The sequence below is a fragment of the Dunckerocampus dactyliophorus genome, chromosome 6 (assembly GCF_027744805.1).
Source record: "Dunckerocampus dactyliophorus isolate RoL2022-P2 chromosome 6, RoL_Ddac_1.1, whole genome shotgun sequence".
In the NCBI taxonomy this organism is placed as follows: domain Eukaryota; kingdom Metazoa; phylum Chordata; class Actinopteri; order Syngnathiformes; family Syngnathidae; genus Dunckerocampus; species Dunckerocampus dactyliophorus.
Genome location: NC_072824.1, coordinates 33,070,956 through 33,094,281, shown reverse-complemented (window position 1 = coordinate 33,094,281; position 23,326 = coordinate 33,070,956). Strand labels below are relative to the sequence as shown.

The 23,326-nt window shown below is 41.2% G+C and overlaps 1 protein-coding gene across 3 annotated transcripts; it reads left to right on the top strand.

The window, feature by feature from the left end:
• Window positions 1-904: 904 nt before the first annotated feature.
• LOC129183142 (ikaros family zinc finger protein-like) lies at window positions 905-21,759 on the top strand. 3 transcript variants are annotated; one of them, XM_054780055.1, is made up of 8 exons: window positions 905-3,897; window positions 4,466-4,522; window positions 4,591-4,665; window positions 11,305-11,658; window positions 15,029-15,196; window positions 15,458-15,574; window positions 17,407-17,517; window positions 20,554-21,759. In XM_054780055.1, exons 1-8 carry the CDS (start codon window positions 3,813-3,815, stop codon window positions 21,171-21,173), a joined length of 1,587 nt encoding a protein of 528 aa, XP_054636030.1. In that variant the 5' UTR covers window positions 905-3,812; the 3' UTR covers window positions 21,174-21,759. The 3 variants fall into 3 exon arrangements, with proteins under 3 accessions (XP_054636030.1, XP_054636031.1, XP_054636032.1); XM_054780056.1 differs by lacking the exon at window positions 4,466-4,522; XM_054780057.1 differs by lacking the exon at window positions 15,458-15,574.
• Window positions 21,760-23,326: the final 1,567 nt, after the last annotated feature.

Genomic DNA, 23,326 nt, shown 5'->3' with positions numbered 1-23,326 from the left:
TCTTTTTACAGTGAGAGAGGAGCTGAAAGGCTTAGCAGAGAAAAGCCAGAGGAACGCTCTCTCGCTCTCTCGCTCTCGCCCCCCTGCTCACAAACACCATTTGACTCCCCCTGCCTGGTCCTTTCCTCCGTCTTGACAACAGCACAGACAAGCAAATGACAGAACGCTCTCACAGCGGCCCCGTGTGCGCCCTTGGGCGTTTGCGGGCCTCAGACCACATGTTGTCATTTGCTAGTGGGCAGCAATAAAAGGGAAATGGACAGTCTAGGCCCCCCCAGTAAGCCCACCCCTCTTACAAGTGTAGGGTAAGTTTGAAAAACCCTGCAAGCCAGTTTGTTAAACGTGTGTTTTGGACGACGGACGACTCCGTAAACGAAGGTTTTAAAAGACAGATTCGGCATGCATCTATTTGTCCCCCCGCCGCCCGCCCCCGCCTGCATTTTGCCATGGAAACCTTGCATGTCTTGTACTTGCCTTTGTGAGTTTTTTCCTCTGGGCGGGTGGCTGGTTGCCACGGTGGGCCGTGGGCGGCCGCCAAGCCTTACATCTCAGGTGGGGGCTGCAAAGTGTTTTCTTCAGACAATACATGTGCACCAGGGGGTGGGCGCAGCCATCCAAATATCCATAGCATGGATATCAGCAGGTAGTACTGGTAACGGATTGATACTAAAGTGATGAGATTGATATTTGTTTTAGTCACAAGCTGAAGAAACAGCGTTCGGGGCCAAAAAGCCAAAGGATTTGATTGCGAGCTAAGAGTTGTTTTTGTTATTTTGCTGAAACAATCGTATGGAATAAAAGGGAATATTTGTTTTGTTGATATGGTAGTGTTGTATTTACAGCGTGTAGGACGCAGGGGCAAACAGCAAATACATTTTTGTCCTCATTCTTACATTTGTGTTTATTTTTATTTTCATCTTCCATTATCGTTGATCAGTGGTGTGCGGCTATGCACTTCACACGCTAAATGTGTTTCATAAGTGTGTGAGGCATTTTTAGGGATTAAACCTGCATTGTGTCTCAAGCGAACAATAGCAATTGAAGAGAGAAGGAGCGGTTTCTGGAGGTAAATTGAATCTAATGAGTACAACGGTCACTTGTGTTGCAAACGTGTTGATCCAAAATCGGAGGACGTCAATGTCAAGGTAGCAGAAGGGTTTGGAGGACGTATCAATCACCATTCCTTGCTGGTCCCGGATTGCAACCCCCACCAAAAGCAAGGATCTACTGTTTATAAATAAAACCATATACAATGTAACAATATTAACAAGATACAGTTGGACGGCGGTTTTTGTTATTAATCCCTTCCAAAGGGGCCGTCAATACATTGTTTCATAAGACATAATGTTAATCCGCTCCAGACGCCCAAAGAATTCAAACAAAACGCATTTTATAGAGAACACTTCTAGTTTTGCATCCAGAAAACTTTAACCAAACTCGAGGAAGACTACTGTACTGCAAATGAGCTGACATCTGCACGAACACACAACGTGAACACAACGTGAACGTCAGAGTATTTGTGTGGCTACAATTTAAGGTAAGTTTAAAGCATTTATAGTGACAGATGCAGATGATAAGGCAATATATGTTCAAGTGCAAACTGGTTAGAAAAGAACTCGGGGCAACATCGGCGTAACACATCCTGTCAGGCCTTCATAATAATAGCACGACAGTAAAATAACATGGTTGCACCACAGTAGGCAGTCGGGCGTGTCCACCAGCAAACGTTAAGACTAGAATTTCATTTACGTTCCTTCACTTGCCCTTGTTTTACGGATAAATTCCCATTATTTTGACATGCAAATGTTGGCAAATACGCATTACCCTCTCTTCCTAATGTTTGTCTCCTGTGTTTGATCACCTCTTTTCCTACAGTACAAGCAGGAGCGTATTTAGTCATGTGGGGGGCCCAAGGCAAACCCAGCCACTGGGGCCGTCCACATCCTTGTACTGCACTGACAAAAGTTTTTGTTTTTTTTTATTTCAATTTCTATTTTTAACAGTATGTGAGTATGTAATTTAGGACATTTTTTTCCTGCTTTTGAAACGTGTTACAGTAATCTGTCATCTTAGGTTGCAAGTTTATTTACACCTATTTACATCTACTAACAAGTTCTTCTATTCCTGGGCTCGATAAAATCCTTCAAATCCTCCCGGGGGATTATTATGACCTAACAAGTGAATCATCTCAACACGCAACAAATTGTTATTGAAAAGAACATGAAGCAACATTTCATATAGTTCACTGCTACGGCGGAGTGTTAGGACCACATTAAAAAAATATAACAATGACCTGAGATTTCGGGAGTAAAGTCATACATTTACGAGAAAAAAACGTCGTAAATTTGCAAGAAAAAGAGGCGGAATACACTAGGTCCCCAATTTACGAACACCCGACTAGCGAACACTCGCCGATACGAACACAAGCCGACGGGTTTATATTTTATTTTATTTTGCCTTGTAATGCTTAGGAACCAGTATTTATACTGCTACTGTACATGCTTGACCAGTAGAGGGCACTGTGACACTGCTAATGGGACCAAGAGGCAGCCTTAGAGCTACTGAGACCAACAGACGCTGGGCAGAGAAAGCTTCCAGTAAAGCTACGAAAGCTAAGTTTTAGCTGGATGATACAACCCGGACAGAGCGTGTGATTAAGGGTTATGAAGAGTTAATAGGCCTGCTTAATTCTACACCACCCACAGAACACTACCTCTTTTAGAAGAGTCTAACGACCACAACCATTTGTCCTTTTTTTCAATATCTCCTCCTCCTCCACCACAACGACGTATGCTCAACCACTCCTCTTCAAAGGTAAATAACATTTATCATTACGTATTATATATATCGCTGATGAAGCTCTTCGGATGAGAAGCGAAACGTCCGACACCTTCTTCACAGAAGTACAGATGACGTCTCAAGAAGGCTTTCCCTCACCTTTATTATTGTTTTCTTAATTAATTATCCTCGTTTAATATTACTACTACATCCAAACTCATATTTACATACATACACATATACTATATATGTATACACGTACATGTAGTACCTATATCATTGGTAATATTACCTTTTCCCTACTTAAGAACAATTCGACATAATAAGTTGTCTGGAACCAATTGTGTTCGTTAGTTGGGGACCTAGTGTATTACCAGAATAAAGTCTGTTTTCCGGAATCAATCTGCACATATGCAGTGACAAGGAATAGTCCATTGCACGAGAAGGGAAGGGGGAGCAGTCAAAATTATTATGATAGATTACGGATTATGATGTAGCTTTAAGCACCTAAATTAAAACTAAAACAGTAATATGTACTTTAAAATGGAGGGGAAAATCAATAATCAGTTTTTATGAGACGTTTGGGGGACCCTGGAATTCTCGAGGTGTTTTTCATAATGGTAAGTTCGCCCCTGACTACAAGTACAGTATGGAAAGACGTTTTTTGTCGTGGTATCCTGTGTTTTCTTGTTTGTTATTCATAATAACCCCCAAAAAACCCTCTTATGTCGAGTCTCCAGCTTTGGCTTGGTGGTGAAAGAGTTTGTGGGATCCACAAGATGGCGGTGTTGCTCCTTGTGATGCACGCACGTTTCCAACCATGTTACATTTTGCTACGATTGCCAGTCTTGACTGTTTGTGTCTGTCATAAACACAAATTGTGTTATGCTTCAAATGTTTGTATTTCAACTGTGAAAAAGTCAATATGTTTTTTTTAAATATGCATTTAAATGTGAATTTGAAGGTTGTCGGCCCACCTTCTTTCAAATGTGTTTTTGTCCCTTTAAGGGATCCGTCCAGAAGCCTGCGTGGTGATGCTGCATTTATTCCTCCTTGACAGAAAGTGGTGGAAGGTGGAATCTTCCACTCCAACGTCTACGGGTGCACTTCGCACAGCAGGTAAGACTTGGACTTGCTCACGCTTTCCAACTGAATTGGTGCAGTGTTTAATTTGACTTTCGTGTCATTTTTAAGGTCAACTTTTTGGTCATTCACCAAAAAAAGAATTAGAACTTCACCACTGAGGATTGTATAAAGAATTTAAATACATATTTTTCTTTGAATGCTGTATTTTGAATCATTTGGAAAAGCTGTCACGGCGACGATAACACATCCACCTTTTGTGACATCTGATGAGTCCACATGAAATTGTGCCAAAGCGGCTGAAATCATGAATTATTGTACGAGCGTTGGTGGCCGGTGGCGTGGAAAGTTATTTTACACTTACGTGCAGGCACAGCAGGAAATACTGGTGCAGTGAACATCATCTACATGTGCTGACAGGGTCGAGCGATCAACCGTGGACCTTCTACCATCTTAGCTGTGCTGAAAAGAAACTTTTTTTAGGCTTTTTAGGCCAATCAGAACGACATTCCTTTTTTTGATGAGTGAAAATGAAACACCAGACTGTCTCGACTTTATCTGCTTGACCTCTTTTTAATGAAATAGTATACTTCTCTTTCCACAGCAATGTTTTCCATCATGAACACAGAAAAGAATCCTGGATGTGAGAGAAATGGGATGAGTGAGTGTCTTGTTCCTTCCTTCTGGTGCTGAAGTGCACAATCATCGTCATATTCGTGTCTTTTTCAGGTGCAGATGCCAAGCCGCTGGAGGAGAAAGACAACAGCAGCTCCTTTGCGGAGAACGTCCTGCAGTGCGTGAAAGGTGGGCTCTGTCACTCATTTTAACGCCGTGACATTTCTGTAAAGCTTTGGCATACGAAGTGCGGATGGATCATAAGTCGTTATAAATTAGATGTATTATAAAATACTACACAGATTTGTCGCCTTCAACACGAATCTAAGATGTTCATGTAATTCCCAAGGTCCGATCCCAACAACGTAATTATACAAAAGGCAAAAAGAGGTGATGACGCGACTCCACTAATGCACTTCGCTTCCGAGAAATTTTAAGCCATAAAAACGGCCACAAGGTGGCAGAAGCGTGTTTGATGAGAGCTCGGCAGGGATCGTGTGAACGGAAGAAACACACGTGACAGGAAGGAGGAAGTGAGAGAGCGTGGAGGAGTGTCGCGTGCGGGGGGGTTACGCACTGTAGGGAAATTAAATTCAATTCAGTTTTAAATTTAATTTTAATGTGCGCATGCACGTGCACACACATGCACACACATAGTTCAGTTCCAAATGTGAAAATTGTGAATAGTTCATGGTGTTACGTTTGTGACAAAGTTCTTAGTTCTTTTGATGTAAAACAACTCCTGTTTTGTGTTGTTTTATGTTGGTGTGGTTGTTTACATGTTTGAGCTGTCAAAAAAGCACAAAATATTTGTGTCAAAGTGAAAGTAATGCCTCAAATTAGGAGTGTAACGATTTGTTTTAATCAGGATTTCATTCGTATGACCATTCGTGGTTGCCGATACGATTCAAGGACGATATTAGAATGATACAATCCAAAAATTCAAGCATTGTGACTGTAAATTAAATACCTGCATAACTGGACCGTGCAGGTGAGGTTTTCTAGATTCCTGTTGTTTTTAGTAACTAAACAATTTGTGGCAAATGCATTCACATTTGATTTAAATAAAGTGCAACCAACATTAATAATGAAGGAATGAATGAACACGTTGAATTACATAACTCAATCTGTGATTAATTCCATCTGATATAACATGACTTGAACTTTAATTTGATACCGCCTTTACTTCCCTAGCCCAGGTATTAAAGAAGTTAGAGCAAATTTCATCGCGGGAGATCGTGCCTTTGGTTTGCATTTCCTTAACTTTGAGTCACGACAAAAGCTTGCAGTACAAACGTACTAGAAGATATAGAATAACTTGTGACAGCTGTGACAGCAGAGTAGCCATTTACATTTTTTTGGTAATCAAAAAGTCCAGGGAAGAAAACGAAGCCTCACGCCACGCTTCAAACTGCCTGTACACGGTCATTCCAGGGAAAATGAACACATTTCCCACCATCAGATTTGAATGAAATGACATCTACACATAGAAAAAGTGAATTTAGATGCTACACACCTTTTGTCGTGTCCTGCAGCTCCAATCCATGAGTTTGAAAGGCGTGAAGTTGGACTTCACTTAACGTGGCTGGATGTGGTCCTACGCTATGTAAGCCTAAAGTGATGACATCACAGGTGGACTGAATCGAGCGTCGCGTCCGAGGTGTGGGGCGTCTAGAGTCGCTCTCAGAAACTCCCGAACCGTGCTTAAATCCAACGCTTTATTTGCTAGTATCGATGCAATCAATTGATTACCTTCTGAACAACGTTAGATCGATATACATCGTCCGGAATGGAAACGTGTTGAACACAGATCCTTGTAGTTGAATCACAGGAATATAAATCGATGTAGTGGATTAATCCTTACGCCCCTACTTGAAATGTATCTTTCACAAAAAGCTGTTTTTCTCCCCTTTTTAGTTGGGAACTGATATTTTCCTGAAACGGAATAAGGTAGAAACAAAAGTTTTTTTCTGATGAAAGACGAGAGTCTAATCTTTCTTTTTGGTGGGTTCCATGTTTATTTAGCCATAGAACACAATTTTCTGTGTGCCTTGAAAGATCAGTCAAAATCGTCTGACATGGCCGCTCCTGAAGGGGTCGTCATTTGAAAAATGGCTGGGATTGAATGAGTTCATGTACGAAATGTATCAAGGTTGCAACCCACATTCTTCTCAGAAGACGCATTCAATGATCGGGATGACATGTAGTACTCTACACTGGTCACTAGGTGAAAGTACTGTACAGAACAGAAAGTAAAAAAAAGAACAAGAGAAAAGAACAAAAAGAACAAAAAAAGAACTTTCCCAATGTTAACTATGTGTGAGTCTATGTTATGTCTTATTTATGTCTTATCTACTATATTTGATAAGACAAGTGTAAAGGCCACTATAGGGGTGTTAGTTAATGTCTAGAGGGCTCTAATAATGATAAAACATGTATTTAGAAGGTCGCAAACGGGTTTTCTATGCTCTAACTACAAAAATATTGGATTCATAAATAAGGAATCTTACTTTGTGGAAATTCACTTATCACGGTTGGGCCTGGAACCAATGAACTGCAATAAACAAGGGATTACTGCACTCCACTGAGGCGGTGTATACTAAGAAACGAACACCGGCATAGTCCATATACTTTTGGACTCCGCTAACTGCGGAGGTGAACGTTTATCTAGTTTCATTTTAAAAATCCATCCTGCAAGGCAAGCTTCCGAAAGCCCAGCAACATCATAGATGTGGTTGACTGTGCCGAGACACTGCACTTTATATCAGACCTCTCCGCGCTTTGTGCGTGCAAAGTTTCCATAGCACCTCAGAGCGTTTACCGCAGGGTGAGGGGCCGCTCGGCAGCCCCTCGCCTGTCGCTGCAGAGACCACGGTGTGGTTTTTGGATGGAACTGAGTTCACAGGTGGCTTGTTGACGCACAAGTCGCTCATAGAGAGGACTTCTCAGGGCCTAGCACGTTGTAAATAAAGATGGGGCCGTTCCACCGAATTGGTGCCGTTTGCTTGTTGTGACTTGTTGTGCTTGTGTGTCTTTTTTCACCTCTAAATATCATAATACATCAATTCAACGACTCAAAATGTGTATTTGCCAGTCCCGGGAAACTTGATTTACTTTTGTATAAGTTTCCTAACCCAAGAGGACTCATTTGAGTAACAGGACAGAAAGTAACAGGAGTGAGTTTTTAGCATGCAATTAGCAAATAGCCCAAGTATAGCCACGTGGCATGTTGACACTCAGCACATTACAGTGCTTACCCAACAAATATTGGATTTTAAAAATAAACAAAAAATAATTTAGGTAACAGGACTATGCTGTGATTTAACCCCCCCGAGTCACAGTTGACCAATGACGGAATATACTGAAAAAGAACTTCTTTTTGGCCTTCCTATGAATCTGAACGATGCAACTTCCTGTGCACAGCGTGACTTGTCGAGTCTTCAACGTTTTTCACAGGGGTTAATGTGTTTGGGCAGACGTGTCAAACTCAGCCCCGGGGGCCAAAACTGTTTGGACAAAGGCACTGAGTTGGCCTGCCTGACGGACCTCCTCAAGCGCCTACAGCGAGCGATCTGCGTAGTATCAACTACTCTTCCGGTATGTTCAATTTAAAAGGGGAAACAATGTCGTGTATATAGCACAAAGTTCACAACCATTCTTAGTAAGGGTGCCGGATTCAGACCAAAAGTCTAAATAATTTAGCAAAGCATGCTGGGAAATGCGTAATCCACCCGTTCCACAGCTGCAAACTCTTCCGGGTTACACATCTTGTTACATATCTCGGGGAACCGGGATAAAAGGTGTGTAGGCCGCTTACTAGGCCTGTCCCGATAATCGATAAAACGATTAATCGCACAATAGAAGAAAACGAGGTCAATAATTTAGACGCCTCGATAAATTGACATGTGCGTGTACATTGTTCCATTTCCTCGTCTCGCTGGATTGCACAGGCTGGATGACGAGAGGTTCACCCTGCACGTGTCTGTACGCTTTGGCTCTACAGTGGAATGAATGAAGAGAATGAACCTCAGGTCAGCTATTCAGCCTCCTTTCCCCAGTACGTGGAGGCGGGGCTACTAGTGAGTGGATGCACAGACAGAGTGCTAGCAGTTAGCAAGTTAGCATCAAACGTAAATATGACTGAAGGCACAAAAGCGATAGTTTCTAAGCCGAATGCCACAGGTCCAGTGTGGCTGTGCAGCAGAGCCTTCGTCCCGACAGTCAACGCTTACTGAGGTGTTTGATGAGCGGAGTTGACAACATTTCGGGAAATGTTAGCAATGTATGACAGACAGCACGAATTGCCTGGGAGAATGTAAATGCACTTGTCACAAACAGCAGTACAGTAACTGAATGAAAGAAGACGCGTGGAAGGACATATCAGCAACATTGCATTTTAGGCCAGCTGTGTTCCAGCTCAAATAGGACCCCCTACATTAGTTTAACAATACAGTGTGTGTGTGTGTGTGTGTGTGTGTGTGTGTGTGTGTGTCTTTAAGGTTTATTGGAGTGTTTTTTTTTCTGACCAGAGGGGGTGAGTCTATAGCGGCACAGGTACACTATACTGGAGTACCATCTAGTGGTTCAAATGTGACGTGACACAAAAAAGGCCGATATTATCGATTAGCGACAATATTCATAGCACAATTATCGACCCGCAAAATTTGTTATCGTGACAGGTCTACTGCTTACTTTACGTATCCATTCGTCAGTGCTGATGAGACATTTTCTCAAAATCTGACCATACTAACTATTCATACTATTATTCCCTTGTGGTTTCTTTCATGTTGGCACACTTGAAACCAGCACCTGAGTGTGTGCACTGATGACGCACACGAGTGTGCTTCATTCACCAAAAGAAGGTTTTAAGCTTTCTTTTTAATACCTTCAACATGCAGAAATATATGTGTATATATATATATATGTATATATATATACATACATACATACATACATACAAAGTGTTGACAATTTCAGGATAAATAATGAGAAAGATACAAAGCTGGCTTTGAGTTTTGGCCCCCCTGTGTGATTGAGTTTGACTCCTCAGGACTGAGTGAAAACACAGGGACACGACTAAAGTGGGGATTTTAACTTTAATCATTTAATCAACCACTTCTGAAGAATTTAAAGACTTATGTTTGATGGTAAAGTCTTCATTTTAGTAACTGGGGACAGGCAACACATGTTGTTTTTCCAGTGTTCAAGGTAGTTTAAATGGATCTTGTAAATCGTAAACATGCAATCGGCTCAATGTGCAGGATTGTTTGCTTAATAGAAACAATTATTTGTCATTCATTTCATTAAAACTAAAACAAATTTCCTGCGAAACAGCTTTAAACCTAAACAAGGAATGCAGCAGCCTGCGTTTTTCACCTGTCCTGGTTCTAATTTTACTCACAGGAAATGCTCATCCTAATCTTCAGCACACATCTCCTGACTCGTCGTGATCGGCCAAAAAGAAGTTCCCCTTCAGCTTTGGCGTGCTAGTGCTGGTGTCAAAGTACACGCTATAAAAAACATACAGTACTTTTTAGACTCAGTGACTAAGTAAGACTATGTTTCCGAAGGGTTTTTGTTTTCTATGGTTCCATGTTCCATGTTTGAGCAGCATCAAATTGATATAGTGAGTATTTCCCAGGCCTTTCTGGAGATTGTTGCACCCTTAAGTGCCTGATACCGTGTGAGGTTTTTCCAGAAATTGCAATGGAAACAGTATTTTTTAGGTGTTTGTTGCGATAAAATTGCGGCAGACAGCGAAAGTTGCAATAAGGAGGTGTGATCTTCCCACTGTGTTGTTCAAAAAGGGACATTTGTTGAAGAATTAAGTAATTCATGGACAAATATTCCATAAGAAAAACACTGCAAAATGGCACAGGAAAATGTGACCAAATGTACATTAGTTTGATTTGTATTCATTTGATGCAAACCCTGCAGTACTGCAGTACTGTAGTAATGTAATGATTGAGAAATGGATCATTTATGGATCTATTAGTTGATCTGTGCTGCAGACCGAAAGCAGACAAATGCAACAAACACACACAAGCAAGTTCATGAGTGAAATTGCATGCTGAGTACGACAGATTCATGCATGTTGGCAAGTCTGCAGTAATATTGAAAGTCCTCCCTGCCACTCACACCCCCCTCTGACACTTCACCGGCCACGATGTGAGAAGCGGTGGTGTAAACCAACCCATGTAGCTTTGTACGTCGGTGAAAAAGCGTCTCATTAGTATCAACTTTGTCTCCTTAAATTACACTTTTTTTTTTGCTCATTTCTTCTTTTTTGTTGTTGTTTTACTATTTTCCAAATATTTCTCATAGTGTTATGACTTTATTGTCATGATATTTTCTTTATTGTCTTAATGTTCAAACTTTTTCACAACCTAATTTTCCAAAAATTGCTGCTTTATTTTGTGTTTCTCACAATATGACGACTTTAGAAAATAACATATTTTTCCTTTAATATTTCAAGTTTAGTTTTCATACATTTTATTTTTAATCAAATTCCATTTTTTGTTTGAATAATTACTTGGTTTTTTTCTCTTAATATTCCAACTTTATTCTCGTAAAATTAACTTTTTTTCTTGTAATATTATGACTTTATTCTCCTAATTTTTCAACTTCATTCTTGCAAAATGACTGCTTTTTTTCATTTTGTTGTTTAATTGTATTTTTACAACGTGCCACGGGCCCCTTATAAAACAGCCCCCAGGCTGCACTTTGGACATCCCCGCTACGTACATCATTTCTGTCTCGTTTCCCAGAAGGGATAGTTTGAACTTTTGAACATATTTCCCATGTCTCACTTGGGTGTTTTTCCTTCAGGCGTGATAAAGGTGGAGTCTGAAGAGACTGAAAACGACACGTATCCCGAGGCTGAGAAGGAGAGAGCAATTTTTCCAAAAGAGGAGCGAGATGGGGCCGTTGAGGAAGGAATGGAAGAAGGGTACGACGGAGACAGGACAGAGGATGATGATGAAAATGACGAAGAGAAGGATTACATGAATGAACCGGAGGACCTGTCGCTGGTCGACTATTCAGGCTACAACAGCGCAGCCGTGCAGGACGCCTCGGCGATGAGTCCCCATTTGCAGTCACCAGGGAAGCTCAGCTGCGACATCTGCGGCCTGTCGTGCGTCAGCATCAACGTGCTGCTGGTGCACAAGCGCAGCCACACGGGTGAGCTCAGGAAAACACACCTTTTGTAGCTCCGAATGTTAACGTGAACAATTACAGGTATTACGCGTCCGAATCACCGTGCTCAGTTTGTCATCGAAGTTCATCACAACGTTAACGTCAGCCACTTTCATTGAACCACAGTAGGTTTTCCTTGAATACTTCCGATACATTTTGCCTCTGTTTTGTACGCTGTCTCGGTTCTCGTTTTGGACACCGCAGTTTTTGTGTGATTCGGTTTTCGTTTGGGGTGTGACGATTCGTTTTAATAACGATTGGATTCGTATGACGATTCGTGGTTGCCGATACGATTCAAGGATGATATCGGTTCTTTTAGAACGATATGATCCTAAACGATTCGCTAACTTTAAAACGATTCAGTAGCTTTTTAGCCCAGTGTGACTGGGAAAGAAATACCTGGATCCTGGACAGCACAGGTGAAGTTTCCTAGATTCCCCTTGTTTTTGGAATCTAGGACATACTAGATGACATACTTAAGAATAAATGATCAATGATTACAAAAATGAGTTAAAAATGCAATACAAAATCATGATGAACAGAGGGTGGTATAGCTTCCTGTGAGGAATTCTTTACTTTAAAGGGATAGTTTGTTTTTTTGACATGAAGTTGTATGACATCCTTGTTCTGCCAGCACTGTGTGGGTCTGTGTATGCGTGTGTGTGTGTGTCATTTAAACGATTATAGAGGTTACATATAGATAGATATACTGTATATGTTGTCCTGACTGGAAACTTGAGAACCCATATCGATGTAGTGAAGGAATCGTGACACCCCTAGTTTTTGTTTAATAGTTTTGCCAAATTTTGCCTCAGTTTTTGTACTGTCTCAGTTTTTGTGCAGAAACCTTGGATTTTAGATTCAAGATTGAAGAGTTTTATTGTCATATGCATAGTTAAACAGGCAGTTCTACTATGCAATGAAATTCTTATTCTGTTCATTCTCCCAAGAAAAGAAAGAAAACACAAGAAAGAATAAGAACATAAGAAACATAAATACCAATAAAAGAAGAAACATTAATAACAATAAATGAAGCAACAAAGAAGAGACATTAATACAAATAAATAAATAAATAAAGTGCTATGAGTGTGTGCGTGTGTTGCGTGCGGCGTGTGTGAGTGCTTCATTGAGAAGCCTGATGGCCTGTGGGTAAAAGCTGTATGCGTACGATTGGTTTTCCGTTAAATATCTTCACCAAATTTTACCTTGGTTTTTGTACTCTGTCTCGGTTTTCTATTTTTTTACGGCTCGTTTCCTTATGCTTGGGTTTTAGATTTATTGGTCCCCGGGGGTGAATTTGTCTACATTGAATGTACAAAGGCAACAAAGCACGTCCCATACCACGACAGTAACGACATACAATCAACATGACAAGTAACGACAACAGCAGCAGTACAGTAACAGGTCGGACAGACAGATCAGCGGGGCCTCCTATTCAGGGCGGCTATGGCTGCACGGATCAGGCTTTTCCCAAGACGGGCCCTCCTCAACTTAATTGTTCTGTATCTTGGCCCTGAAGGTAGTGGGATGAGGTATCGATTCAGTGGGTGGGTGAAACCTGGCATATAGTTTTGTACACTGTCCCAGTTTTCACTTTCCGTATGGCCCAGTTTTCATATGATTTGGTTTCCATCTAATGTTTTCACCAAATTTGACCTCAGTTCTTGTACATTCTCTCGGTTTTCGCTTTTTGTATTGCCCAGGTTTTGTATTATTTGGATTTTGTTGCCAAAATTTTGTCTCGGTTTTTGCACACTAGCTTGGTTTTCATGCTTTTTTACATTTTTGCCAAATTTTACCTGGGTTTTTGTACACTGTCTTGGTTTTTGTGCCAAAACCTTGGATTTTAAACGTTTCAGTTTTCATATGATTGTTTTTTTGTTGAATATTTTCATCAAATTTTTCTTTGTTTTTTTGTGCACTGTCTCGGTTTTTGGTACGATTTGGTTATTCGTATAATGGTTTCACCAAATTTTGCCTCCGCTCTTGTACACTGTCTCAGTTTTCGTTTTTTGTATGGCCCAGTTTTTGTAATACTCGTTTTTTGTTAAATATTTTCAACAAAATTTTGCCTCGGTGTTTGTACACCGTCTTGGTTTTTATGCAAAAACCTTGGTTTATGTACGCCCCTGTTTTCCCATGATTCGTTTTTTTCTCGAATGTTTTTTCAAACTTTTGCCTCCCTTTTTCTACACTGTCTTGGTTTTCACACGCATAACAAACTAGCCCGTTTGCCAATGACTGCATGGTTTCGTAAAATCAAGTGCCCAAACAAAGCTCCCCCTGCGTTGCCGACTCAGTCCGTGCATTTTTTTTGTATCCACAGCCACAAGTAGATTGCAGACCTGTGGAAGACTGCCATCAGAGATATACTGTCAAAGCTTTGCTGACACAAAAACAGAGTCAGAGTCATGTAAGAAAAGTTTTTGGGGTTTGTGGACGTTGCTTTGTTCCCTTTTCAAAGATGGTGACTGATTACCGTTTTTTTTGCAAGTCACTTGGAACAAGTCAAAGGCTGACAATGAAGGTCTTTTTACGCTATTTCAGTATCTCTGAAAAGGAGTAGGAAGACGCAAACCTTATTTCATGACAGCCCTTCTCCATGTCTGTTATTGATCATTCATTCATTCATTCATCCATTCACACCGTATCTTCGACATGTTTCGTTAGCTCATCTTTTTCCATTTGCATTTCGTTGACTTCCTGTGTAAAGAAAAGAAAGGAAGGTGGTGACAAGTAGGAGTTTTTTTTAAATGCCGCGATATAGCTTGTGCACTGTTGAGGTGAAAGAAGGAATACGTTTTTTTAAAAAGCCAGGATAAAAATAGAAATGAAATAGGAGTTAATTGTTAATAATAAATAGAAAATAAGTTAGAAAAAATGTCAAACGTGTAAATGAAATGTATAGATGTTAATGATAAATGTTTTAAATGTACATTTAAAAATGGCACGATAGCTTGTGCAGTGTTAAGCAGAAGGAAGTAATACAGATAAACAGGAATAATAACATAGGAATAAATTGTTAATAATAAACCAAAAATAAACACATTACAAATAAATTTACAAAAATGATCAGTCTCATGTATAAATGAATTTAATGAATGAAGAAATAAAAATGTTTAAAAACAAAATGTAATAGGAGTAATAAAATAGGATTCAATTGTAAATAATAAATAGAAAATAAATAATGTAGAAATCAATTTATAAATTAAATGTGGAGATGATAACCATAAATTTAATGTATACTTTTTAAAATGACACTATAAAGCCTGTGAGGGGGCCAAAAGAGCCACCATTATTGGTGGGCGTGTCTCCTGGCATTTTATTTGACTCTGAATGTTTTTGTGTCTGCCAGGTGAGAGACCGTTCCACTGCACTCAGTGTGGAGCTTCCTTTACCCAGAAGGGAAACCTGCTTCGCCACATCAAACTACACTCCGGGGAGAAGCCTTTCAAATGTCCCATGTGCAGCTACGCTTGCCGCAGACGTGACGCCTTGAGCGGCCACCTGCGCACCCACTCTGGTACCAGCCAGCCACACACACACTTGCAGTGATGCCGCACGCACCTGTCTTGTCTCAAACCTACACACGTGATTTCTGCTGTCTGTGCATCTTTTCCAGTAAGAGAGCAAGCATGCGTGATTGCACACATCACGCATGACTTTTCACTCATTCACTTTCAGTTTGTGCCTTTGAGGCCTGTGCACAGGCTTTGTCCCAGAGCGGCCGTTAGTGCAAACATGCTTTACCTCTCAGTTGTTAAAGCGAAACTCCCGCCCACAGTCGAGAAGCCCTTCAAGTGCAACCTCTGCAGTCGCAGTTACAAGCAGCGTAGCTCCCTGGAGGAGCACAGGGAGAGATGCCACGTGTACGTTCACAGCAGCGCTGCTCCTGACAACGGTGAGAAACTGCTGTGCATTGAACTTCATTTTAACTTCATCCACATGCATCTGCAGAGGTGTGAAAAAGTCTTTGCCCCCATCCTGATTTTTTTTTTTTTTTTTTTTTGCATGTTTGTCACACTTAAATGTTTCAGATCATCAAACAAATTTAAATATTAGTCAAAGACAACACAACTGAACACAAAAGCAGTTTTTAAATTAAACTTTTTATTGTTAAGGAAGAAAAAAAAAACAAATTAAAACTTAACTGAGATTAATTGAGATCTATCAGAGTGGAAAAGTTTATAAAGGCATTTTTAAAGCTTTGGGACTCCAGCCAACCACAGTGAGAGCCATTATCCACAAATGGCGAAAACATGGAACAGTGGTGAACCTTCCCAGGAGTGGCCAGCCAACCAAAATTACCCCAACGACTCATCCAAGAGGTCACAAAAGACCCCACAACAACATCCAAAGAAGTGCAGGCCTCACTTGCCTCAGTTAAGGTCAGTGTTCATGACTCCACCATAAGAAAGACGCTGGGCAAAAACGGCCTGCATGGCAGAGTTCCAAGACCAAAACCACTGCTGAACAAAAAGAACTTTAAAGCTCATCTCAATTTTGCCAGAAAACATCTTGATGATCCCCAAGACCTTTGGGAAAATACTCTGTGGTCTGACGGGACAAAGGTTGACATTTTTGGAAGGTGTGTGTCCCATTACATCTGGTGTGAAAGTAACGCTGCATTTCAGAAAAAGAACATCATAGCAACCGTACAATATGGTGGTGGTAGTGTGATGGTCTGGGGCTGTTTTACTGCTTCTGGACCTGGAAGACTTGCTGTGATAAATGGAAGCATGAATTGTGCTGAAGGAGAATGTCCATCCATCTGTTGGTGACCTCAAGCTGAAAGCAACTTGGGTTCTGCAGCAGGACAATGATCCAAAACACACCAGCAAGTCCACCTCTGAATGGATGAAGACTTTGGAGTGGTCTAGTCCAAGTCCTGACCTGAATCCTATTGAGATGCTGTGGCATGACCTTCAAAAGGAAAAGCCTCCAATGTGGCTGAATGACAACAATTGTGCAAAATTCCTCCCCAGCGCTGGAAGAGACTCATTGCAAGTTATGGCAAACGTTTGATTGCAGTTGTTGCTGCTAAGGGGGGCCAACCACTTATTAGCTTTAGGGGGCCATCACTTTTTCACACAGGGACATGTGGGTTTTCTCCCTCAATAATAAAAAGTTTCATTTAAAAACTGTATTTTGTGTTGAGTTGTGTTGTCATTGACTCATGTTTACATTTGTTTCATGATCTGAAACATTGAAGTGTGACAAACATGCAAAAAAAGAAGAAATCAGGAAGGGCCCAAGCCCTTTTTCACACTCCTGTAGGTTATGTATGCTGCGATGTAGCGGCCCACTGCTTCACAGACCACTTCCCTTGCCTGTCGTAGCGCAGGAGAGCCAGTTATGTAGGGCACATTTCAACCAGCTCGCACACACACAAACACATACCTTGCAAAATGCACTCTAATAGGAGCACAGCACACCACACACACACTGTGTTGCGCTCATGTGGTCACTGAATGTCGTACATTTGAGCCTGATAGTGTGTTGGTGGTGAGGAAGTACATCCTCACCCTGCACTGGTAAAGCACACATGCGCCAGGAAGTGAGCTCAAAGGAACTTTTTATCTTCTATCAATATCTTGTTGGTGTAACTTCCAGCATCTGAGGTGTGATTCTCACATTGAAGGTCGGGTTAAAGGTGGACATTTGGCTGGGTTATGTAGCTTGATGTGTGTTATGCTCTTCATCTTCTGACTGGATTCTCTTTCCGCGAAACAGACGACAGTCAACCACCAAATACTCAGATGGGCAGCAAGCGCGCGTTGCTGCTTGACAGGATCGCCAGCAACGTCGCCAAACGCAAGAGTTCAATGCCTCAGAAGTTCACGGGTGAGTGCCGTAGTCTCACAATTCAATTTTTATCACTTTTTTAAACAACTGAGTTCGTCCAGTGATATCATACTTGCATTTAAAGGGGCCCTATCTTACATTTCCAACTTTCCAACATTTCCAACTTTTCTGACTCATTTACAGTAGAGCCTCACTTTTGGTGGGGGTTGAAAATTTGATACGGCCATAAAAATTGTCATTTTTGACACATGGCTTGCTCCTCCCTCTCCAAACCCTCCTGCTAGCTTGATGTTGAAGTTCTCCTTCAATTTTGGATCAACATTTGCAATAATAGTGGCTGCAATTGTGAGATTACATTCAGCTCCTGAACCCCCCCCCCCCTTTCTCTTGAAGGCGTGTGAAGCATAAAGACATAAACCTGCAAAAATTGTGGGGGTTTTAACGGCGGCACATGTTTGCCCATCCCACTAGGGTGAATGACACGTGCTTGTCGCAGTAAAAGCGGCCTTTTTTTTTTTTTTTTTTTAATTTTAAAAAAGATTTGTGTATCTATACTAGCGTAAAGCAGCAATGGGATGGGAAGGTTTTCTTTGTTTCCGGGGAGCTAAAGACCTACCTCACGTGAGCTTGACGTGAGAGGCACAAGCACCGGACTTGACCGCCGCAACAGCAGGCTTTTATTGCAGGTTTGAATGACCTCATGACAGGCACAATAATCCCCAACACGGGCTACTGTTGCGACCGTAACCCACGCCAAGCTACAACTCAACAGAGTGGGCGCGGTCAGGGGTGGCAGGCTGCGCAGTCGGCGAAGAGGAGAAGAATGCAGATTTAGCCTGTGCATTTCATTTTGTGTTTTATGAAAAGAAACCTCCAATATCATTTTGAAAGCCCCTGAAATGAGCAGGATGGGACCCCTTTAATCAACTAGATGATTCCATTTCAGCGACCTTCCGCTACACTACACCGCTCTATTTGAAATGCATGCAATATTTGCGCTCATGTGCCCTTTGCTGCTCTATATGGACAAAAGTACTGAGAGACATGTCTTTGTCCAATAGTTAAAGGTTGGACGAGGACTGGATTTGAATCACTCACCTTAGCAAGCACACGCTGGACCATTTTATGTTTCACCGTATTCCCTTTTCAATTTTAGTACGTTTTGTCCATAAAGTCTAGTTTGGATTTTGTTGCCAAAGTTTTGTGTCTGAGCTTCTTCTTCTGTTTGTCAGTCTGTCGCTGGCCTTCATGTCTTCACAGGGCGGTCTCAGCATCAGCTGTGTCATGGTAAGCATGCATGGATGAATGCATGAATACTGGGAAGGGAGGAGGTTTTAATGCATGAACACATGATGGCAATTTCACTGAATGGCTTTCTTGAAAACGTTTTTTCCCTCGATGTGTACCGTATTTCCTTTACTATTAGTGGCATCAGTCCAAGCACGCGCCATGAAGAGAGAAAGTTCTATATGGACTACAAGTTGCATTTATTTTGAAATTGATTTCATGAGATTCAAGACATTGAATTTGGAAAGGTAAGTTATTGAAGTACAGAACAACACGGCTATGTTAACACATGAACAGGCTGAACAGGCTAAATTAACGTAACTAGCCGGTGAGTCCGACAAGCTAGTTACCCATAAGCAAGTTCACCAAGCTCCCGATCTCATCCCACATCATTGAATCCATTGAAGTTAAGCCCACAGCGCCCTCTGGCAGCTGCCCACAGTCATGTTCACTCCCTGGTTCATGTCAGTCCTGAAGCAACGTAAACACAGTAATCACATATTCATAACAGTAATTATACAGTAATCCCTCACTGCTTCATGGCTTCACTTGATCGTGGTTTTTCTAAAATACATGAATTGATCTGTGCTGAGGTTGACTACGGTCTATTGTTGGCACAAAAATATGCATACGTAAGTGAATTGTTCATATTGTTGGCATAATTTGAGCAGTTTCAAGCATAAAAATGAACAAGTTAGGGTTAGGGAAGGGTTAGGGTTGGAACCCTAATCCTTCCCTAACCCTAACCCGAAAATGCACTAAAATACAAATACAAGGCATTCAGAAGGCGCATTCAAAGACGTTGTGATATGTAGTATTCTACACTGGTCACTAGGTGGCAGTAATGTTACATCGGTGAGACAATAGCCCCCGCAGGAGGTACTGTACAGAAAGTGGAAGTAAAAAAGGACCAAGCAACTCTCCCAATGCTAACATGTGTGAGTCTATTATGTCTTATTTTCTCTTATTATATATGTTATATTGGGTAATGGGAGTGTAAAGCTGACTATAGGGGTGCTATTTCATGTCTAGAGGGCTCTGATCATGTCAGAAACCATATTTAGAAGGTCCTAAACAGGTTTTCTCTGCTCTAACTACAAATATAATCCATTTATGAATAAAGAATCCTACTTTGTGGAAATTGACGGTTGGGTCGGGAACCGATTAACTGTGATAAACGAGGGATTACTGCACATGTATTTTTGATAAATAAGCCGCACCTGGCTGTGAGTGGCAGTACCAGCCAGACTATGACAAAAAAGTGTGACTTGTAGTTGGGGAAATACGGTAAACGCACGCACGCACACACACACACACACACACACACATTATACACACATTATACACACATTATACACACATTTCAGGTGCTGTTTCCGCTTGCTTTCTTGTTCTAGTCTGGCAATCAGGCCTAAAGCTGCCTGCAAAATGAGGGTGTATTGGCAAAACGCCTCCTACGTCTTTACTGGGCTGACAAATGATAAAAGCCAAGTAACCGCAGGCGACGAGAGGAGAGATAAACGTGAGCAGGTGCTTATGTTGTCTGTGCTGCAGCTGCAAAAGAAGGACTCGTCATGAGCTTCCTCTCTACTCTCTGCTCTTTGCCTTCAAGCACAACCGCTTCCGTGGGATTCTTCAGCGCTTGAAATCTTTTGACCTGGGGAACCTGGTGTGTTCTCTGTGGGGTTCTCGCCAGTGGACCCTGAAGGATCTTGTCTATTTTGAAGAAGTGCTGTGTGAATTGCGTGTTTCTGAAGTTGGAGCTTTGCTTGTGTGGCGCCGGTCTAGGTGATAACGGTGTCTGTCTGGACTTGAGCTTTAACAAGGAACACGCTGAGGACCTTCCGTTTAGCTCGCCAGCACCTGAAGCCCACCGCCAGCAGCCATCAATGCACTCGGGCCCAGACGGTGGTCCAGGTCACCCCCAAAGGCCGTACCCCGCCCTGTTAAGCCGCAACGACATCAGTCCGATGAGCCTCACCAATGGCCACAGGATGATCATGCAGCTGCCAGGCCTCCCTCACACCCCCCAACCACCTCTTGGCATGGATGCCTTCCACCCTGACGGGCCCCAGATCTCCCAACCCATCACGTACAGCTTAGGGCATCTGCTGGGTGGGCTTAACCATCACAACGGGGTCTCGCCCACCCAGCCCATTTTCTTCTCCTGCCAGGAAGCTTTGCAGGAATTACGGTCCGACGGAAAAGGCGGAGCCTCACCCGGGGCGGTGTACCCTTGCAGCCACTGCAAGGTGATCTTTCTTGACTATGTCATGTTCACCATCCACATGGGGTGCCACGGCTTCCGAGACCCGCTTGAGTGCAACGTGTGCGGCCATCGCAGTCGGGACCGATATGAGTTCTCGTCACACATAGTCCGTGGGGAGCACCGGCTGGACGTGAAGTAGCGACCGTGCACACACACACACTGGTACAGTCATGTCAAGTAAATAAGACATCCCACGTGTACACGGTGGAGCCCGTTTATGTCCATCAACTCACCTGATTTCAGTTTTTCATGTATTTATTTTACAAACATATTCAATGTTTATCATTCATTAATAATAATCATGGAAACAGTTAATTATTACATTAGATTCAGCTCCAGAACCCTCCCCTTCTCTCTTCAAAAAGAGAATTTACAACTTTATTCTCGGAAATTTACTACTTTTTTTTTCTCGTAAATTTACGACTTTATTCTCGTAATTTACGACTATTCTCGAAAGCTCATTGTTTTTGTGTTTTTTTTCAGTGTAGCCTTAGTACTCTGTCGCACTTCCAAGACATCACACTAATGCTCAGGAATTATTTGTCCACACTGAAATGTAGTTTGGAAATACAGTATCTCTAGATCTACACCTACCTTGATTGATTTTAGTGTTACTAGGTAACAAAAGGTGAAGAATATTCATTTTTCCCCCTGCTTGAGAATCAAATGCAAATGTTTTTCTGCTATGTTTCTTTTTTTGTTTGTATGTGAAACTAAAAATGACTTTCCTCCAACCACGCTGTCTGCTTGTTGTGTTTCAGTGCTTACCAAATGAGCTTGTCAAAGCAGGAGCAAAAGGTTATTTGTTAAAAAGCCAATGTGGCGCCGTTGAGCTGATATTTTAGATGGCCATTTTTTTTAAATGAAATAAAAATAAATCAACTGTTGAAGCATCTCAACACCTCCAATATTACAAACTGTTGAATTAAATGAATCATTAATAATATATGAATTAATTTGCTAATCATTTTAAAGATAATTGAAATTAAATCATTCCAAATACATAAAAATGAAATATGAATTTATATCAGATTGTTTCAATCACATATATTACATGAAAATTTGCGTTTAATATTTATTAGATTTAATACATTATAGGTTTTAACAAAAATAATGCATGCATTTTTGCCCCAAGCAGTCAAAATGATTCCACCCTCATGTAAATTCTTTTAAATGATTTATTTATTCATATTATTTAATGTTAAACTTTTACGTTGTATGTCATTAATCATGTTAATGAATTAGCTTATAATTTTCAAGATAATCGAAATGAAATAATTACAAATAAAAATGAAGAAATGTGCATTCATATCATATTGTTTATTTATATTACATCTATTAAATTAAAAATGTTAATAAATGTAAAACGTCTGCTGCCTCTGCCCGTGTCCCGACACGCACCCGGTGCAATGATATTCTTCAACCCTCAAGTAAATTACATGAATTTGCCACGTTTATGAACTTGCACGTGTTTGCAATAAACCAACAACTGAAGCGTCTCGACACATCCAATATTACAAACTATTTTTTGACAGAACGTTTGTTTGCATCAAACGTAGGATGGTGTTTTATTGTATCAACCATTTTTCTCGGTGATGAGCGTTTTCTATTTTCTCCGCGTTATTGTACCGCGAGGCAGGTTGTGTGCCCTCTGTTGGTTAAAGCTGGTACTGCATGATTGGTGCTGCGTGTGCAGCATCCTCCGCCGCAGTGATCCTTTAATCGTCATAATTGTTGCTGCCAAATTCCATAGCACATATTTACGTTTTTAAAGCTAACGGACTGTTTAGCAAAGGTTTTTTATGAGACATTATTGGCTATCAGGCACGATAGCGTGCATTTAAAAACGCAGAAGCGCCGACACTGTTTCACCTCGACGCCTTCTGATTAGACGAGGGTGTAGTCTCCTTCCAGCTGCCACCGCAATATCTATCCATCAGCAGCAGTTCCCTTTTTCTCAATTTGGGTTGAAGAGAAGTGACGCGCGTGAGGTAAATGAACATCAACGTGTCCATACGTTAGATCAGATAATCAGCCATCCATTTCAAAAGCGCAACCACAAAGCTTCTCTTTTTCCACTCTTGAGACATTTCAGTATTTTCAGTTTTGACTTTCCCTGAAATTATTATTTTTTTTGCTGTCCACAATGAACGCCAAACACACGAGTAAACATAAAAAGTTTATTTAAAAATAGGTGAATATACAGTCAAATAAGAGTATAGTTAATAAACTGCAATCCAAATAAACATGAAGCTGTAAAAGATAAAGAGAAATCTAAACTATGTACACGCG